Source organism: Nannobrachium achirus (genome assembly GCF_963921795.1).
Source record: "Nannobrachium achirus genome assembly, chromosome: 4".
Taxonomy (NCBI): domain Eukaryota; kingdom Metazoa; phylum Chordata; class Actinopteri; order Myctophiformes; family Myctophidae; genus Nannobrachium; species Nannobrachium achirus.
Window position 1 is genome coordinate 65,502,597 of NC_137813.1, and position 19,844 is coordinate 65,522,440.

At 42.1% G+C, this 19,844-nt stretch overlaps 1 protein-coding gene across 1 annotated transcript; it reads right to left on the reverse strand.

Moving 5' to 3' along the window:
• Window positions 1-5,969: 5,969 nt before the first annotated feature.
• On the reverse strand, window positions 5,970-17,440 carry LOC308283112 (uncharacterized protein; the record flags this gene model as incomplete). Its single annotated transcript, XM_080723495.1, has 4 exons — window positions 5,970-5,981; window positions 7,417-8,794; window positions 10,342-10,538; window positions 16,070-17,440. The coding sequence occupies 4 exons, from the start codon at window positions 17,438-17,440 to the stop codon at window positions 5,970-5,972; spliced, it is 2,958 nt and encodes a 985-aa protein (XP_080579621.1).
• Window positions 17,441-19,844: the final 2,404 nt, after the last annotated feature.

Here is a 19,844-nt window from a genome sequence, read left to right on the forward strand (position 1 = left end):
AAAGATTTAAAGGACAACTTTGTTTTTTTAGAAAAGGTGAGTGTACCAATGTTTTCATTTGCTTCGTTCTATTGTTTTATCGCGTTTACCGTGCTAAAATGTGGGGCATGCGTACGCATGGGGGCATGCGTACAAGTGGCTAAATATGTCTTTTTAGACACAATAAGCCAGCAGTTTCTTTATTGCTATTTACAGTAACACCTCTAGCCCCCATAAGTCACATCCAACCATGAAAGGTTGCGTTGTATCTTGGTAATGGGTTTATTCTGTGTAAAATGACATATTTAGTACTTGTACGCATGCCCCCAGCCACTGAAATAAAAAAATCTCTAAAACAATAGAAAGAAGTAAATGAAATCATTTTAACACTCATCTTTTATATTCTTTAGTTACAATCTAAAATATGAACCCTTGTTGTAAAAAAAACAAAGTTGTCCTTTAATGCCAGATATCTCCACTTTTTTGGACTCAAATCTTGGTCAAGATTCAATTTATCCCCTGAGCAAGCAGGCCGGCTCTAGTGGCTCAATGGTAAAAGATGTCTGCTCTTGCTCAGGAAACCACATTCAAAGAGGAAAGTTACATAGTGCTGCTTTAATATTATTTGTAATGAAGTGTTCAGTCATATAATAAGACATGCTGTTGTTCCTCCACAGTGGATGTAGAGCCTGCCTATGTCAATGTCAAACCAAACCAGAAGGGCAGATGTGGCTCAGGTAAGAACAGGCACGTGCACACATACAGTAGACATCAAAGGGGGCTTGAGCCCCTGCCCTTTTACCTGTCTGTAAAAAGGTGCCCTCTCCAGACCATGAATGCAGTTCAAATGCCCTCTTTCCATGCCATACCTGAAGGCAGCATTCAAGAGAATTCTCCTGAACTTGAATGCAGCGTCTCATGTTGAGAGCATTGCCCTCTCTGTGTTGAAATCCATGCCACATTTCCAGTATTGACTTAACTTCATTGTGGTATCACACGCTGGAAATAGCTGACCTCCAAGCTCACAACGCGTCGCAGCGCGACGCGTTGTGAGCTTGGAGGTCAGCTATTTTCAATATTTCCACCAAAAGGCCCTTTTAGAAATTTCAGCCCCTGCCTCTCTAACATTCTCTGTTTTTATCTCTGGGACCAAAATGCAAACCAAGTGGACCGCTTCCAGAGTTACAGACCCGCAAGGGTCCATTTGGTTCCATTTGTACACTCTCAATTACAGTCCCATAAAGGTCCATTTGCTTCCTTTCCTCTTGGCCCCCAAACTGTGGAATTAACTCCCTGTCGCACTTAGAACAGACTCACTCCTTAGCTTTTGCCGTGGACTGAAAACTCACCTCTTCTTCAGACTCCACCTAAGCCCATACTGTAGCATTTACTGTATCTCGCGCCTACCCCCCAATGACCATACTGTACATGAAAGCTAGATAGTATTTTTTAGTTTTTTTATATAAAGCTTTTTTTTACTGATTAGGTGCTTGGTCTACCTATGTTATTTTGTCTGGGTTAGGGTCAACTAACCCTAAGCTAAACCTAACCCCAATTATTTTGGGGGGTCCTCAGATGATTAACTTAATGTGCAACATTGTTTTCTCTCTCAACAGTAAACAAACCAACATACAGTTTAGGTGTATAGAGGGTATTTGCACATTTCTAAAGTGACAATTTAAAGACATTTTAATACCTCTAAAATGGCAATTAAACATTGGCCAAATTGTCAAATATTAGAGGCAGACATTTTTAAAATAGCAGATCTACATGCTCACAACGCCTCGCGATTTGAGGCGTTGTGAGCATGTAGATCTGCTATTTTCACAATAGAACCGTGTTATACAAAATGTAATGCCTCAACTCTTGGTGCTCGTCAGGGTGGGGGGTCCCCAGTTAAGATATAATTATTTTGGGGGTCGCTGCCTGAAAAGGTTGAGAACCACTGGGGTAGGAGGCCCTTGGCCTGAAAAAGGCTGGCAGTATGAAAATACATGTTCAGAAATGTTATTGTCACTCTGTTCCTTCGCTGCTGCTCAGGTGATTATTTGAATGTGGACCCCCTGAACCCCCAGCAGCCTCTGGAGGACCCCCAGAAAACCCGGGACCCCCGGAAGAGATCAGGTACGTTTGGAACTCACTCATTCACTGACCATAATATGACTTTTTATTTGATTTTATAGTATTCCAGTATGCATTATTAGGCCATGGCTTATATCCCCATAGTTTCTGAGAGTGTACAAATGGAACCAAATGGACCCTTAAGGGTGCCTTAAGGGTCCATCTGTACACTCTGAATTATAGACCTGTAAGTTAATCCATTTGATACCCAGTAAATTTGTAATTGTGACCGTCAGGTCGCAAGTTACTATGACAAGCTCCACCGGCTGTCCCTCGCCAGTCCCTCCGTCCCTCCATCTGTCCGTCACGTCACGCCACACTTTTGCCCCTACTCTTATCTCTGCCACCGGCCCTCGAAGCCAAACTTTGCACACAAACTCCTTCCTTGGATGGCAAACCACAACCTCCGCCCCTCATTTCTCCCTCTTCTAGCGCCACCATCAGGCCGATTTTTACAAACACATTTTTGGACACTGCTCCTACAGATTTTGGGCTAAAATCACGCAAAGCGGTACACAGTATCTCTAAAGTCATGTCATCAACATGGATCTGTCCCATTTCCCATATTCCCTCCTGATTGGCTACCATTGCCTTCTAAAGTTTGTGTATGCGACGTGGCGGTCGCTTATCTCCTGATTAGGGAGTCTTACTGGTTATACCTACAATTCATCAGCTTAAAATAATGTCCCAAGTAATCTATCAGCTCTTCATAACACTGGCCACTTCTGGAAGAATCGCCTATATGCTAATTGAAAAGGATCATTTTAATCCCGACCCAGTAATATAATGGCCTATCTCAAGAGTGACATGTGACATGGGCCTTCCCTTAAGTCAGGGGTTTTCAAAGTGGGTGACGGGGCACCCTGGGGTGACGTGATGGCAGTCCGGGATTGCCGCGAGATAATTTGATAATATTTGGAATTCATTTGGACACTTAAAAAAAATATTTAGTATCATTTTAAACTTGAAGTACAAAGTTATTTTCTGTCAGTTTCTTTCAATATGGCTATTATGTCAATGTTTTCCTCACAACATAATCAGTAAAATATGGCATAAATATAAGATGTTATGAATTATGAATATAATTTAGGGGTGCCTCGGATGAAAAAATATATATTTGGGAACCCCTGCCTTAAGTCACATTGTCTTGTGCTCTCAAAAGATTGCCTAGGTCTTGAGTAAGACAGTTACTCAATTTAATAATTTGGCCTTGAAGTCTGATTGGCCTAAGTCATTTAATCCTTAGGAAGTTTAACACTTCCTAAGGTTAATATGAGCATCAAAACAATATTTTGAATATTTGTATTTGCACATGTATGGAATCCATACTTTCCATAGGGCTGGACCACACATGAACAGGGGTGTCGTACCAAGGGCCCTGGGTACAAGAATTCTCTGCGGGACCCCCATGTGCTTTAACTATTGAATAATAGCAGATATACAAGCTCACAGCATGGCACCGAGTGCCGCGCTGCGAGCTTGTAGGTCTGCTATTTTTGAAAAGTCGTGTACCGGTAAATGTGTGCAAGTCTTTGATTACCTATAAAACATAGGTTTAAAAAAAAAAAAAAAAACTATGTTTCTATGTCAGTGGTGCTCAAACCTTTTCATGTGAAGGACCCCCAAAATTATATGTATTTGGCCACGGACCCCCATCTCGTTCCAGGGACCCCCCAGAAGCAAAGTTTGAGTTAAAAATGTCCACTTAAAAAATACATACATTCAAAAATAGCAGATCTACAAAGTATAAAATAATTACGTCCCCTCCACCTTGGGCCCTAGTAACTACAATAGGAGTTGGCTTTACATTTAGCTTGACTTGATCTATTCCATTGTGAAAATAGCCGATCTACATGCTCACAACGCCTCTGAACATGTAGATCGGCTATTTTCACAATTTCTGCTTGTAATATTTGACAATTTGACCAATGTTTGACCTAAAAAGGTCTTTAAAGTCCTTAAAGTGTCACTTTAGAAATGTGCAGATAGGCTGTACATACACTTATACTGTATGCTGTTTACTGTTGAGTGAGAAAACAATGTTAACATTTAGCTAATTATCTGGGGACCCCCAACATAATTTGGGGACCCCTCTGGGGGTCCTAACCCACAGGTTGAGAACCATTGCGCTAGGGGGCGGCCGCAATTGCCATCCCCTGCTGAGACCCTCAAAACACCCCTTCATTGTCATGAAAAAGTGAGTGAACCCTAATAACGCATCCCAGGGACGTGCTGGGCCCCTGATTCAGCCCGGGAAAAAGAGTTGGAGGGGCCCTCATTGCGCGCTATAGAGAGAGATCTCTCTCTGCTGCTACTCAAAGATTTGCCATTTCAGATCATGATGAGTTACATTTCGTCGTTGTCCAAAACCGTTTGTTTTGTATTTATCATTTGAAAAATGTATTAAACTAGTGAAAAGAGACGATCTACGTTGTGTGCTTGTAGATCTGCTGTTTTCACTACTTTTGTGCGACGGCCTTTTATGAGGCAGGGCTTTGCTTTGCGAAAAAATTTACACATTTGAAACTTGGAGACACAAGGTTTCTGCCCGACAGTGACGTTTTACTTTGTCCCCAAAATGGAACGAAGGCCGACATTTAATTTAATTTTTTTTCCCCTAATGGCCGGCCTGGACCGGCCGGGAATGAACCGGCCGTTCGGGAGTTGTCCCGCTTTTCCCAATGGCCAGCACGTCCCTGACTCATCCCTATCCCAAACCTCTGTTCCAGGTGGGAAGGCTGATTACTGCAACGACGTTAGCGATAGCAGCGATGACGAAGATGACGACGATGATGATGGCAACTATGTCAACCAACCAGCGGTACGGTCCAAACACACGTCTACACACTTGGTCACTCGCTGTTTGACAAAAGAAATCTATAAAAACGAACTTAACTTAAAACTTAATTAATTAACTTAATTAATTAAAGCCCAACTTCGCCGACCAATAGTGTCACGCTTTAAGTGTCAAAAATAGGGTTAGCAACAAAGTTTTACGTAATTTATACATCCTACCTGGTTCGCATATTGGTTTTCATATTGCGTCATATAAGAACTGTGTTCCAAACATAACAAATGATCTCAGCGGTTTGACTCATATAGATATGAAGAATCAACTGATGGTGAGAAAACGCCAATGTTACTGTTGCCGAATTAGTTACAGACTGTATCAAATATGAGTGACTGAATATCATAAACCATACAGAGCCACCTCCCCGACAATATCGAGGACACTGTTTTCTTATTTTTGAACCGCAATGCTTATATGAGATGATTTTAGGATGACTCAATGTTATTCTCCATAGAGAAATTACTTCCATGAACCGGGGGATAAGCGAGTGACATCATGACTTCACTGCTCAATTGCACCTTTTCTAGTAGGGGTGGGTGATATGGTGGTAAATATCGTTGAGACAATACGAGAGACTGGATTGCTTGCACTTTGAGGACCACTGGTCTAAATGGTCTGTTACTCCTTTTTCTTTTAGTTTTTGTTACCTTGTAGGTGGCTGTACGGTTAAGTAACTTGAAAAATAACCATAATAAACCAACATGAAAAAGAATCATGATAAGATTGCATGTGTATCGTGATACAGCTTGGAAATATATCGTGATATTGTATTTTTCCATATCAGCCACCCCTACTTTCTAGTTTAATTTAGCGTCCTGTGAAGCTTGGCCAGTGCGGGATGGGATGTGGGATGCGGGACATACCTACAAACAGACGTGGGACAAACAGTGCAGTTAGCACCGTTCATAAACATTTGAAATAGAACTATTGGATGCTATAGGTAAATAATGATCCTATCGCCTGAATAACATGCTATCTAAATGTCATTTCAACCTATTTGCATAAGTCAAGGCTTGGTCTAAGGTGGAGTCTGAAGAGGTGAGAGGTCAGATTACAGTGGTTCACCATCCCTTACAGTCTATGTCACTGGTTCCCCAACACAGTGAAATCTCGACGCATTTGTAGGTTGCGGACAAATTATTATGGGTCCCTGTATTGTATTGTATTTTATTTTATTTCCTACTATTTGTTTTTAATTATTTATTTCAAAACATTCCCCCCCAAAAAAGCAACATACAAGTAATTTCATTCATAAATAAAACTATGGCCAAAATGCAAAACCTCACATCTGTAAAAATCACTTTGTTGGGGAAAATGTAAAAGAAAATGTGAGTAAAAACGCAAATCCTCCTATCTACTATTTCTACTATTTTTAGGTAAAAACCTCCAGTCGACAACATGCAGATAGGAGGTTTTACCTAGAAATAGTTAGGCTATTTTTTTTCTTAAATAACACCTTTTACAGCACTTCATTGAGAACAAGACATTCTACTGGTCTGTACATGTATTACCATTAACATTTTTTATTACATTTCACCACCTGACACCAATCATTATCAATCAACAAGGCAATGCAGATAGGAGGTTTTGAGCTTCATCATTTTGCCACGTTTGCAAACCTGTCAAACGTCATGTTTTAGTCACATGACATTTTTGGCCAAATGAGTGGCAGAACAATCTTGCAGACAGACTGACCATGTGCAGCATAGCCTGTTGTCCTCATTTCAAGTGAAATCCAAAAATCATGACATTTGCATATAGGAGGTTTTGCATTTTGGCCATCGAAAAGCAAAATCTAAGAAATTCCATAAATTAGGAAACATATTTAAGAAGTAGTGAAAGTATTTATTAAATATCTATTTTGACTAGTTTGGGTCCAGGACAAATGCTTAATTTCTCTTTTGGGTCACTCACACACACACACACACACACACACACACACACACACACACACACACACACACACACACACACACACACACACACACACACACACACACACACACACACACACACACATTCGAGCAATGTGACATAATTAGAACCAAAAATATTTTATTATTTTATTATTTGTTATAATTTTAATCACAGTGATTCAAGTGACTGCAGGGTTCCTAGTTAATTAATGTAAACATTTAACATACTGACCTCTGCTAGCCATCATATTATAACATGTCATTCTTTATAATGTCATAGAGAGATTGTTCCAATGTGATGATTCTATATTAGGAAATAGTGTAAAAAGTACAATACAGTTACTTGCAAAAGTATCATAATAATAGTCTGGTACATTTTAAAGTATCTCAATGTTTACTATTGAGACAATTACATTTCTATGAATCCCCATAATATTAATTACCATTATTGTTGGCACTATTACTGATCTGATTAATACATCATCATCATCATCATCATCATCATCATCATCATCATGTCTAACTACGTGGTTCCAGAGTTACACTGACCTTCCATGGTAACATCTTCAGAGTCAGATCAGTGGCAAAGTATGGAAAGAGTGTTTCAGTGAAAGTGTGTGTGAAGGTGTGTATGTGTGTGTTAGTATCAGGATCAGAGAAGGACAGCTTTCCTTTGTTCCAGTCCAGCTGGACTCTGATCTTCTTGGGGTTCTGCTTCACTGAGAGAACAGTGACTGACCCTGGTGAGGAGTATGTGCAGTATTTACCGTGAGATAACCATATGCACCAGCATTGACCCCCTCCATTTCCCTTCCTCTGATAAGACTCTGCTAACACACCCAGCCACCACCATGTACTGTCTCCAACCTCAACATCCCAGCTGTGAGTCCCAGAGTTAAAACCCTCAGAACCCAGGACACGGGGCCACCAGTAGTCAAACCTCTCTGGGTTGTCAGGAAGCTGCTGTTCATCTCCACATCTCACACTGGTCAGATCATCAGACAGGATGAGTTTTGCACAGGCAGTGTTGGGGTCCAGAATGACAGGAGTGTAGGAGACAATGTCCTTCATCTTGTCCCAGACTCTGAAGGTCAGGTTCTTCAGGTGTTTGGTCTCGTCTATCAGTGGTCCTGAGACCGGCTGTGGGTCCTGCAGTGTGAACTGGACTCTTTCCACTGTGGTCTTGTAGTTCTGCAGGAATGAGATGTGTTCAGCTCTCAGATCCTCCTCTATGGCTCTGATTGTGTCTGAAAGGGTTGATATGTCTCTGTTCAGACCCTCAATCTTCTCCTTCACCATCTGAGTCTTCTGCTGCTCTTCCTCCCTCAGTGCAATGATCCTTGTCTTCTCTTCCTTCTTTAGAAACTGATGCATCTTCTTAAAGTGTTCCTTCATCTGCATCTCTGTGTGCCGGGCCCGGACCTTAATGTGTTCTGCTGTTTGGTCACAGTTTGTTTTAACTTTATTAAAGACCTCCAGTTTCTCCTGTAAAGGCTTCAGTGATTTCTGGACCTCCTCCTTGTGTTCCAGTGCAACTTCATCGATGGGTCTGAAACTGTGTTTGGTGTGTTTTTTAGAATCCAGACACACAAGACACACGGCCAGTTGACATTCCAGACAGAACAGTTTGAGTTTCTCAGCATGCAGACTGCAGAGAACCTCAGGCCCTGTTGAAGCTCTCTGATGTCTCTCCTGTATGAAGGCCTCACACAGGTTCTTCAGAGCCAGGTTTCTGGGTGGATCCACTGAATGTCTCTCCTTACAAACTGGACATTCTTTTATTACCTTCTCTCTCCACCATTCCTGCAGACAGGCTTTACAGAAGCTATGGCTGCAGGACAGGAGAACAGGATCTTTAAAGATGTCACAACACACAGGACAGCAATAATCCTCTTCTGGGCGAGTTGCCTTGGATGCCATTTTGTCCCTGAATGAAGCAACAAACACTCTGCTCAATAAAGGAAATCAGCCAGTCAGTGGTGGTAACACTCCCTCCTCTAGAATGTTCCCTGAAGTTTACTTTCACTTTGAATGGTGGTTGTTGTTAAAGTCCATTCAGCTGACAGAGTCAGCAGCAGGTTCCAGTGGTCTGGGTCAGTATTCCCTCCTGTAGATGTGGAAAGACAGTCTGTCCTCCTCACTGGAAGTTGTGCGTTTGATCTGAACGTGAATCTTATCGCCTGTCTCTGTGTGTGTGTGTATCTGTCTGTGTCGACAGAGCAGAGTGTGCTGTAAGTTTCTGTTTCCTGACTCCTCTGAGTCAGAGAGGGGAGGAGCTTTGACACAGCACAGAGCTGTTGCAACTCTCTCTCTTACACACACACACACACACACACACACACACACACACACACACGCAAGCACGCATACACGCACACATTTGAAATGTTTATTTATGCCCGCATAAGCAGAAGTACACAAATGTACAAAGGACATAAACAATAACAGTGCAGTTAGATAAATAGGAAAACAGCCAGTTACAAAGGGCATGTAGGGCAGAACGTTGTTACATACAATACAAGTCACACACACGCACGCACGTACGCACACACGCACGCACGCACACACACACACACATAGATGTCCAGTCCTTGAACTGTACTGAGCTGAAATAAGAGGCATTATCAGTCATGATCTCTTCTGTTAAGCCGAAACGTGTGAATATGCTCATCAGCTTGTTTATCACAGCTTCACTGGTTGTTCTTGTGAGACCTTTTATCTCTAGCCACCTTGAATAGTCGGGGGGTATCTTCAGAAATAGTGTCTCCTGGAATAAATTCCTTACCATTTCCTTAGTGACTCATCACTAAACCATAGTTTTATGGGGGCGTTTTTAGCCCAATGAATGTTTTTTTGTGCAAAACAAATGCTTGCAATGGATTCAGAATCATGAAAAAACCCTAGTTTGACCCCTCACATGCTACTTAAAGCATATTTATTTTGGTGTGTTTTATCCTGTATAGTTAATTTAATGTGACCCCAACTTTCAGCAGCTGTCACGGATTCTCCTAGGGAAACTGAATTTCAGTCTTTGTAGGATGTGTTACTAGACACCTTTACAAACACATTGGTGAAGACATTTTTTGGTAAGGAATTTATTCCAGGACTTTTTAAGATGTCCCCTGATAGTCTATATAATCTATAATGGTAGTTCTTTCCCTTGAACTCACACAACTCCATATCTTTTGCCATGGTACTGTAGCTCTGGTAACAGTGTTGTGATGAGTGGTTCTCTGTGTCGGCTAGGTTTGTGCTCATTACAATGGGAACAGGCAGCTTTCTCTTTAACATCTTGGCTGATATTTGGCCACCAGATGACGTCTCTGTACTTTGCTCTGCATTTGTTTAGGCCCTGGTGCCCATGATGGATTCTCTCCAGCATCTCTGATTGTAACGTCTGTGGAATCACAATTTGGTTCTTCTCTTTTTCGTAGCCCTTTCTGTTCACTTAAGCTACATCTCTCCCTGAAATACTCTAAGGCGGGCTTGGCCACATGCCTCTCGTATCGTGGCCAGCCTGACTTGGTGTATTGTTTGACAAGCTGCAGGGACTCATCTTTCCCTGTCTCTGTCTTTAACCTTTCAATCACTGTCTTGTGTCCCTCATACTCTTCGATGGCGTCCACATAGGCCTGGACGTCCTCGCACAGTCCAGTGTCGTCCTCCTTTGGCTGAGGATGCCTAGAGCAGAGGTTCCCAAACGTTTTGGTCTCAGGGTACCCCATACATATTCGTTTAATCCGAGGCACCCCTACATTATAATTTTCACTCCCAGCACCTTATATGTATAACATATCGTCGTTGTCGGGTGGAAACCTTGTATGTTCAAAACCATTCGTTTTGTATTTATCATCTATAACATTTACTAAACTAGTGAAACAGCAGATAGATCGGCTGTTTTCACTGGTTTTGTGTGACAGTCTTGTATGATGAATACTACCAAAAGACGTACACATTTGAAACTTGGAGATACGAGGTTTCTGCCAGACAGTGACGATATTTTAGTGATTATGTTGCGAGGAAAACGTTGAGATAATAGCCATTTTGGTTAGAACTGACTGAAAATAACGTTGTACTTCAAGTTTAAAATGATACTAAATATTTTTTCAAGTGTCCAAATAAATTCCAAATATTATCAAATGATCTCGCGGCACCCCTGGACTGCCGTCACGGCACCCCAGGGTGCCCCGTCACCCACTTTGAAAACCCCTGGCCTAGAGACCATGTCGGGCACAATCAGGTCCTTACCAGGGATGCAATCAGCGACTGGGTTGAACTTCATGAGATGGATAAGAAGTCGCTGGCAGCGCAGTGGGGTCTTATCCAGGTCTGTAGCTCTCCAGACCACACAGATAGAGATAGAACTGTTCTGAAGCCCATACACTAGCGAGACTACACTCTTTTTCGATCTGAGCGTAATTCTTTTCTGCATCATTTAGTGTACGGGAACAATAAGCTACAGGTTTCAGTGTGCCTGCATGTTCCTGCAACAGCACTCCTCTTATGCCATAACTCGATGCATCAGCAGCTACCACTGTGGGCAGGGTATACGCTCTCCATTCAGACATGTTGCCATTCAGACATTGAGAAAGAAGTAGTCGCCAGCACTCAAGGAATATCCTTTTTACATGATTTTATTTACCTCAATGGACAGTGTACGGACGCTGAGGAAGGCCGAAGGGCCGAAACGCGTCCGTACACTGTCCATTGAGGTAAATAAAATCATGTAAAAAGGATATTCCTTGAGTGCTGGCGACTACTTCTTTCTCATTATGCTTTTTTGAGCCGTGCACCTAAAAGCCTTCATCTAACTTGGAGTGTTGCGGGCTGTCTGCTTTATTGCAGATACCTTTCTCTGCCATTCAGACATTGACTTCTAATTGTCTGAGTGGCAACACTTCCATTGAGGTTAGGGTTAGGTATAGGGTTGGTGTCTGAATGGGGGGATGTCTGAATTGAATGGCAGCATGTAACCAGTGGGCAGTTTTGGGTCGTGGTACTGGATACAGGTGCTGAGCATATTAGTGTTTTCACTTTCTAAAGGCTTCTTGCTGTTGTGGGCCCCAAACCCATTCCACGCTATACTTCAACAACTCATACAGAGGTTGGAGTGTGTGAGATAAGTGAGGTGAAGTATCTCCTTACATAATTTACCATAGGGCATTAACGACTTGTGATTTTTACAAGTCGACTCGACTCAGTAAAAAGTTGAGTTGAAGTCGACTTTATCGTTTGATGACGTCATCACATCACACCCGACCCCCCAATTATTTTGGGGGTCCCCAGATGATTAACTTAATGTGCAACATTGTTTTCTCACTCAACTGTAAACAAACCAACATAAAGTTTAAGTATATTGAGGGTATCGTCACATTTCTAAAGTGACAATTTAAGGACTTTTTAATACCTCTAAAATGGCAAATTAAACATTGTCCAAATTGTCAAATATATAGTGGCAGAAAATGTGAAAATAGCCGATCTGAGGCCACAGTGGCCTTAATGCCCCAGCTTACTTGTACCACTTACCCCTCTGTCTTTCTTGTCAATATGTAGACAGCAGACACCGTGTGTCTTTCTTGTCATGTAGACACCAGTGTCTTTTGTTGCGATTCTGAAATCTTACCTCCCCGAGTCCCCATCTTTAAACCAATCCAGTGACTTTGATTGGTGCAGGGCTGAGCACGGATCAGATTGTAAATACCATCATTTATTTCACTGCATATTAGGTTATCATCCCTAACCCTTAAATTCGACAAATTCTTTCAATGGACTAAAATCTTGTTTTATTTGATGGCCTCCCTGTCCTGGCATTTGGCCTGTGTTCCCTGTGGCCTCGCCTTGCCCCTAAAATGAAGACATTCCAGGCCTGCATGTCATGACAGCTGTGTTAAGAGATACCTTTTGATGCACTGATGTGAGCACGCATGCACTTTTAATAACATGATTTACATCAAATAGGCATCTCCCCCTTTAGGTTATGGGTAATACTTTTCAATACAGTGTATGACATTAATCAAATAATAATCCATCAATCAAATAACAAAACTAATTGTACAGCTGTTCTTTTACTTTGTTGAACAAATATCTTTTTTTTTCTCCTTTTCTTTAGCCTTACATTTACAGCAATATCCAAATATTATAAATTCAAAACAACATTACTAATCTACAGGCAGGGCCAGATTAACCCTTCATGGTGCCCTGGTGCTTGGACCGTGTTTGGTGCCCCCCCCCCCCACGCGCGCGCTGGCGACCTGCGGTAGCCGCTGGTGCGGATACACACGGCTGCTTAGACATAGATAGGAACAGAGAAAGTCATTATGAGGACGCACACACACACACACACACACACACACACACACACACACACACCACTGCTCACTTCAAACTTGGTTTGATTTTTTTTCCCCTAATCGTGTGGTCTCATTTGTTATATGAGATACATAAAGGTTTCCTGTGCAAATAAGCCTTAAAGCTTACTAGGATATCCTTTTAGTTGACCTTGTACCAGTGAACTTTGAAACTGTACCTTTTCCTATGCAAACTTATAATAGTCTTCAATCAATCAAACAATCGGGATAGATAGCACCTTAACTCTGCAGCCAGCACTGAGGCGCTCCAACCAGTTGTGCATACTACTAGTATCCACCAAACATTTCCTCAAAACTCTTAAGTGTAACCACAAACCAGTCATTACAGACAGCAACGTTAGCTTAGCTTAGCTTAGCTCATGTGTTTACAGTGAAAAACACTACAAACACTAATACCGGTAATGTAATTTCCTCTTCGTAGCACTTAAAACATGTATGTATTCTCCACATATTTACCTGAAACAGGGAGAAGAGTGTATGGAACAACACATATGTCTTCTCTCATTCAAAGGTCTGTAGCATAGCAGACTCCATCTCAGAGTAGGTCATTACAGGCATTACTAGCCGATTCTCTTCACTATAGAAATACTATGAAATACAATGAATCAACTAGGGAAAAAGAAGGAAAGAAGGGGGGCACTGGGAAAACCACTCCTACAAACAAACCTCCTCGCTAATGGGGAGGAGGGAAAAAAAGATGTGGGGAAAAAAGCCTGCTTGAGCCTTGAGGATGGTGCCCCCTTGTGGTTTGATGCCCCGTGCAGCGCCTTCAGCCCGTGCATAAGTCCGGCCCTGTCTACAGGGTAGTGGGTAGAGGTAGACTACCACGCCCTGATGGAATGGGATGGGATTATACTGTGGTTCAGTGGTTCACAAACCTTCATCTCAAGACCCAAAAGAGAAATTAGACGTTTGCCCGGCAGGGACCCAAACTATTGAAAATAGCAGATGTGAGCTTGAAGATCTACTATTTTCCCTACTTCCTAAACATTTGTTCTCTAATTTATGGAGTTTATTTGATGTATTCTTTGATTTCTTGTTTAATTCTTTTGGGAATGTTTTTTGAAAATGTTTTGAAATAATAATAGCCTAAGAAAAAAAGAAATACCAATACTTTTGTGCTTTTACTCAACTACATTTTGAATTCCAGACTTTTACTTGCATACTTCTAAATTGCTGTATTGATACCTTGTGCAAATGGAGATTATGATGTGCTTGGACCTGAAGTCTGGTGGCCGTGGATTCCTTGTGACTTGCGTCAGTGCAACCACTTTCCCACAATGTCAACTTTTCTAGTACGGTGGGTGATATGGTGATAAATATCTTTGAGACGATACAGTCCACAATATGCCTTTTCAGAGATATCGTATGTATTGTGATACAATGAAGGGAGCCTGGTTGAATTGTTAACACAGAGATTCATTGCCGGATTCAATTTTTGCATTTTGGTCTAGATCAGTAGTTCTCCAACTTTAAAATGTCAAGGTCACACCTTAACTCTGACAGCATACAAATGAAACCAAATGGACCTGTAAGGGTCCATTTGGTTTCATGTGTATACTGTCAGAGTTACATACTTGTATGGGTCAATTTAGACCTCCCAAAAGGAACACAGAGAGTCTGGATCACATGCACTTTGAGGACCACTGGTCTAAATGGTCTGTTACTCCTTCTTTCTTTTCAACATGAAAAAGAATTGTGATAAGATTGCATGTGTATCGTGATACAGCTTGGAAAATAATCATGATATTGTATTTTTCCATATCGCCCACCCCTACTTTCTAGTTTAATTTAGCGTCCCGTGAAGCTTGGCCAATGTGGGATGGGGCGGTACAAACAGACATGGGACAAACAGACAATGTCAGATTTAGGAGCGGTTTGCACCGTTCATAAACATTTGAAATAGAGCTATAGGATGCTATAGGTAAATAATGAACCTATCGTCTGAATAACATGCTATCTAAATATCATTTTAACCTATTTGCATAAGTCAAGGCTTGGTCTAAGGTGGAGTCCGAAGAGGTGAGTGGTCAGATTACAGTGGTTCACCATCCCTTACAGTCTATGTCACTGGTTCCTTAACATAGTGAAATCTTGACGCATTTGTAGGTTGCGGACAAATTGTTATTTGTTTTTAATTATTTATTTCAAAACATTCCTCATCATTTAATAATTTCATTCATGAATAAAAGCAAAATCTAAGAATTTCCATAAATTAGGAAACAAAAGTAGTGAAAATATTTATTAAATATCTATTTTCACTAGTTTGGGAAATGGGCAAATGCCTAATTTCTCTTTTGGGTCGGAAACCATGCACGCACGCACGCACGCATGCATGCACGCACGCACGCACGCACGCACGCACACACACACACACACACACACACACACACACACAAGCAATGTGATATAATTAGAAACATAAATATTTCATTATGGTGTTTGTTATCATTTTATTAACAGTGATTCAAGTGACTGCAGGGTTCATAGTCTATCAGCCGTTATGGTTTCATAAAACTAATGTAATATTTAACATACTGACCTCTGCTAGCCATCATATTATAACATGTCATTCTTTATATTGTCATAAAGAGATTGTTCCAATGTGATGATTCTGTATTAGGAAATAGTGTAAAAAGTACATTACAGGTGCAAAAGTATCATAATAATAGTCTGGTACATTTTAAAGTATCTCGATGTTTACTCCTTAGATAATTACACTTCTACGAATCCCCATAATATTAATTACCATTATTGTTGGCACTAGTACTATTACTGACCTGATTAATACATCATCATCATCATGTCTAACTACCTGGTTCCAGAGTTACACTGATCTTCCATGGTAACATCTTCAGAGTAAGAATAGTGTAAATGAATGGAAAGAGTGTGTCTGTGAAAGTGTGTGTGAAGGTGTGTATGTGTGTGTTAGTATCAGGATCAGAGAAGGACAGTTTTCCTTTGTTCCAGTCCAGCTGGACTCTGATCTTCTTGGGGTTCTGCTTCACTGAGAGAACAGTGGTTGACCCTGGTGAGGAGTATGCTCTGTATTTACCTTCATAATAAAGGCTCCAGTATTCACCCCCTCCCTTTCCCTTCCTCTGATAAGACTCTGCTAACACACCCAGTCCCCACCATGTGCTGTCTCCAACCTCAACATCCCAGCTGTGAGTCCCAGAGTTAAAGCCCTCAGAACCCAGGACAAGGCTCCAGTGGTCAAACCTCTCTGGGTTGTCAGGAAGCTGCTGTCTCTTTCCACATCTCACACTGGTCAGATCATCAGACAGGATGAGGTTTGGATGGGCAGTGTTGGGGTCCAGAATGACAGGAGTGTAGGAGACAATGTCCTTCATCTTGTCCCAGACTCTGAAGGTCAGGTTCTTCAGGTGTTTGGTCTCGTCTATCAGTGCTCCTGAGACCGGCTGTGGGTCCTGCAGTGTGAACTGGACTCTTTCCACTGTGGTCTTGTAGTTCTGCAGGAATGAGATGTGTTCAGCTCTCAGATCCTCCTCTATGGCTCTGATTGTGTCTGAAAGGGTTGATATGTCTCTGTTCAGACCCTCAATCTTCTCCTTCACCATCTGAGTCTTCTGCTGCTCTTCCTCCCTCAGTGCAGTGATCCTGGCCTCCTCTTCCTCTTGTAGAAACTGATGCATCTTCTTATACTGTTCCTTCATCTGCATCTCTGTGTGCCGGGCCCGGACCTTAATGTGTTCTGCTGTTTGGTCACAGTTTGTTTTAACTTTATTAAAGACCTCCAGTTTCTCCTGTAAAGGCTTCAGTGATTTCTGGACTTCCTCCTTGTGATCCAGTGCAGCTTCATCGATGGGTCTGATTCTGTGGTTGATGTGTTTTTTAGAATCCTGACACACAAGACACACGGTCAGTTGACATTCCAGACAGAACAGTTTGAGTTTCTCAGCATGCAGACTGCAGAGAACCTCAGACCCTGTTGAAGCTCTCTGATGTCTCTCCTGTATGAAGGCCTCACACAGGTTCTTCAGAGCCAGGTTTCTGGGTGGATCCACTGAATGTCTCTCCTTACAAACTGGACATTCTTTTATTACCTTCTCTCTCCACCATTCCTGCAGACAGGCTTTACAGAAGCTGTGGCTGCAGGACAGGAGAACAGGATCTTTAAAGATGTCACGACACACAGGACAGCAATAATCCTCTTCTGGGCGAGTCCTCTTCCTGGATGCCATTTTGTCCCTGAATGAAGCAACAAACACTCTGCTCAATAAAGGAAATCAGCCAGTCAGTGGTGGTAACAATCCCTCCTCTAGAATGTTCCCTGAAGTTTACTGTCACTTTGAATCGTGGTTGTTGTTAAAGTCCATTCAGCTGAGTCAGCAGCAGCAGGTTCCAGTGGTCTGGGTCAGTATTCCCTCCTGTAGCTGTGGAAAGACTGTCTGTCCTCCTCACTGGAAGATGTGTGTTTGAACTGACCATGAGTCTTATCTATGGGCGGCAGGTCTGGGGGTGGCGCATCGCCATGGCAACCGCGGGCTGAGAGTCGAAATTTACTTTATCATAGCATGACAGGTTGTGCCAGTTCACTCATTGTGGCACGCACCCCGTGGGCATATGCAAATGTAGGGTCAATAATTATTTTGTTTTACCTGGCGGATTTGAGATGGAGGTGATCCTCCACACAACTTCCAAACACCAAAGAAGTGCACAGACTAGCAATTATTCGAGGTCACGGACACATCATCATCATCATCATCATCATCATCATCATCATCATCATCATCATCATCATCCCTGAACTGCAGATGTAGTGCTTCTGTGTTCAATCACAATCATGCAAGATGTTGAGGATTTTGTGGTCGGAAATGTCTTTTCATTTTCTTTCATTTAGCAATACATGATGCACTAATACCAGGGTGTGCAGGCAGTGGCAGTCAACGGGGGAGAGAGGGAGCAATCGAGGGGGAGAGAGAAATGAAGTGTGTGTGTGTGTGTGTGTGTGGGTGTGTGTGTGTGTGTGTGTGTGTGTGTGTGCGTGCGTGCGTGCGTGCGTGCGTGCGTGCGTGCGTGCGTGCGTGCGTGCGTGCGTGTGTGTGTGTGTCTCGACAGAGAAGAGTGTGCTGTAAGTTTCTGTTTCCTGACTCCTCTGAGTCAGAGAGGGGAGGAGCTTTGACACACCACAGAGCTGTTGCAACACTGTCTCACACTCTCTCTCTCTCTCTCTCTCTCTCTCACACACACACATGCACACACACACACACACACACACACACACACACACACACACACACACACACATACAAACGCAAGCACGCACGCACGCACGCACACACACACCAGGGGTCCACAGAAATAGTGAAACTAGCCTCTAAACTGTAGAGGCAAAAACTCTAGACCAAGTAAGAGCCAACAGTGAAGCTTAACTGTATGAAAATACATATTATTATTATTATTATTAAAGCTGCAATATTTAACTTTCCTCTGCTGTCCTGGATATGAACCTGGTTTCTTGCATTCAGCATTTTACTATTGAACCATGAGTTCAATGGTAAATCGTGATTTCTTTTGCCACAATAAACGGGACATGACATTTTCACATCGTGAAATCTCTACTGCCGAGCCCTAGACATTGCCCCTTAGGGCAGGCAACCTTAGGCACGGGTGCGAACATTGGCACAGACAGTGGAGCATAATCATTGGCACACTGGTATTTAGTGTGAGAGAGGATTTCTGGTTTAAAAAGTCTTACATTCATTCAAACTCTGAACTCTGACTGGGGAGGGAGTCTGGGAGATGGGTGGGTTATTGCTCGTAATGATCTTTACAATGTCCTGATATGAAGAAAAAAAAAGAGAGAACAAAAAAGTTCCGAAGAACAATAAGGTTGTTATATTCATGGACAATCAAAATCTATTGGAAATATTTTATTTTGATGTGGTGTCATAAATCAGTGGTTCTCAACCTTTTCAGGCCGCGACCCCCAAAATAATCAAATTTTAACTGACCCACCCCCACCCTGACGAGCACTAAGAGTTGAGGCGTTACATTTTGTATAACACAGTTCTATTGTGAAAATAGCCGATCTACATGCTCACAACGCCTCTAATATTTGACAATTGGTCAATGTTTCATTTCACAGGTATTAAGAAGTCCTTAAATTGTCACTTTAGAAATGTGCAGTTACACTTAAACTTTATGTTGGTTTGTTTACTGTTGTTGCACATTAAGTTAATCATCTGGGGACCCCCCACAATAATTTGGGGGTCCCGACCCACAGGTTGAGAACCACTGTCATAATTAAACTTAAAGTTGATATGGCACACTGGCTATCAAAACAGGGCACCAGAAGGACATACGTATAAGGTTTTCCACCTGCCTAGTAACCTCGCCTCTCGTTCACAACAGGTCGTTTGGTTTCCGCCCAACGCGGAAACCATTAGAAGAAGCGGCGTCGCTTTGATGTGCTTCCCTCCGTTTGTTTCCCCAATCCCTATTAAAATGCTGGAGTAGCCTAGTGTAGTCTTGCTAGTCGCTACGAGTTGGACTAAAAGATGCATATACCAACAATTTTTTCAAAAGCAAAACTACTCTGCATCAAGGAGTTTATTAGGTAGGCCCTAAAAGTATGTCCTTGAG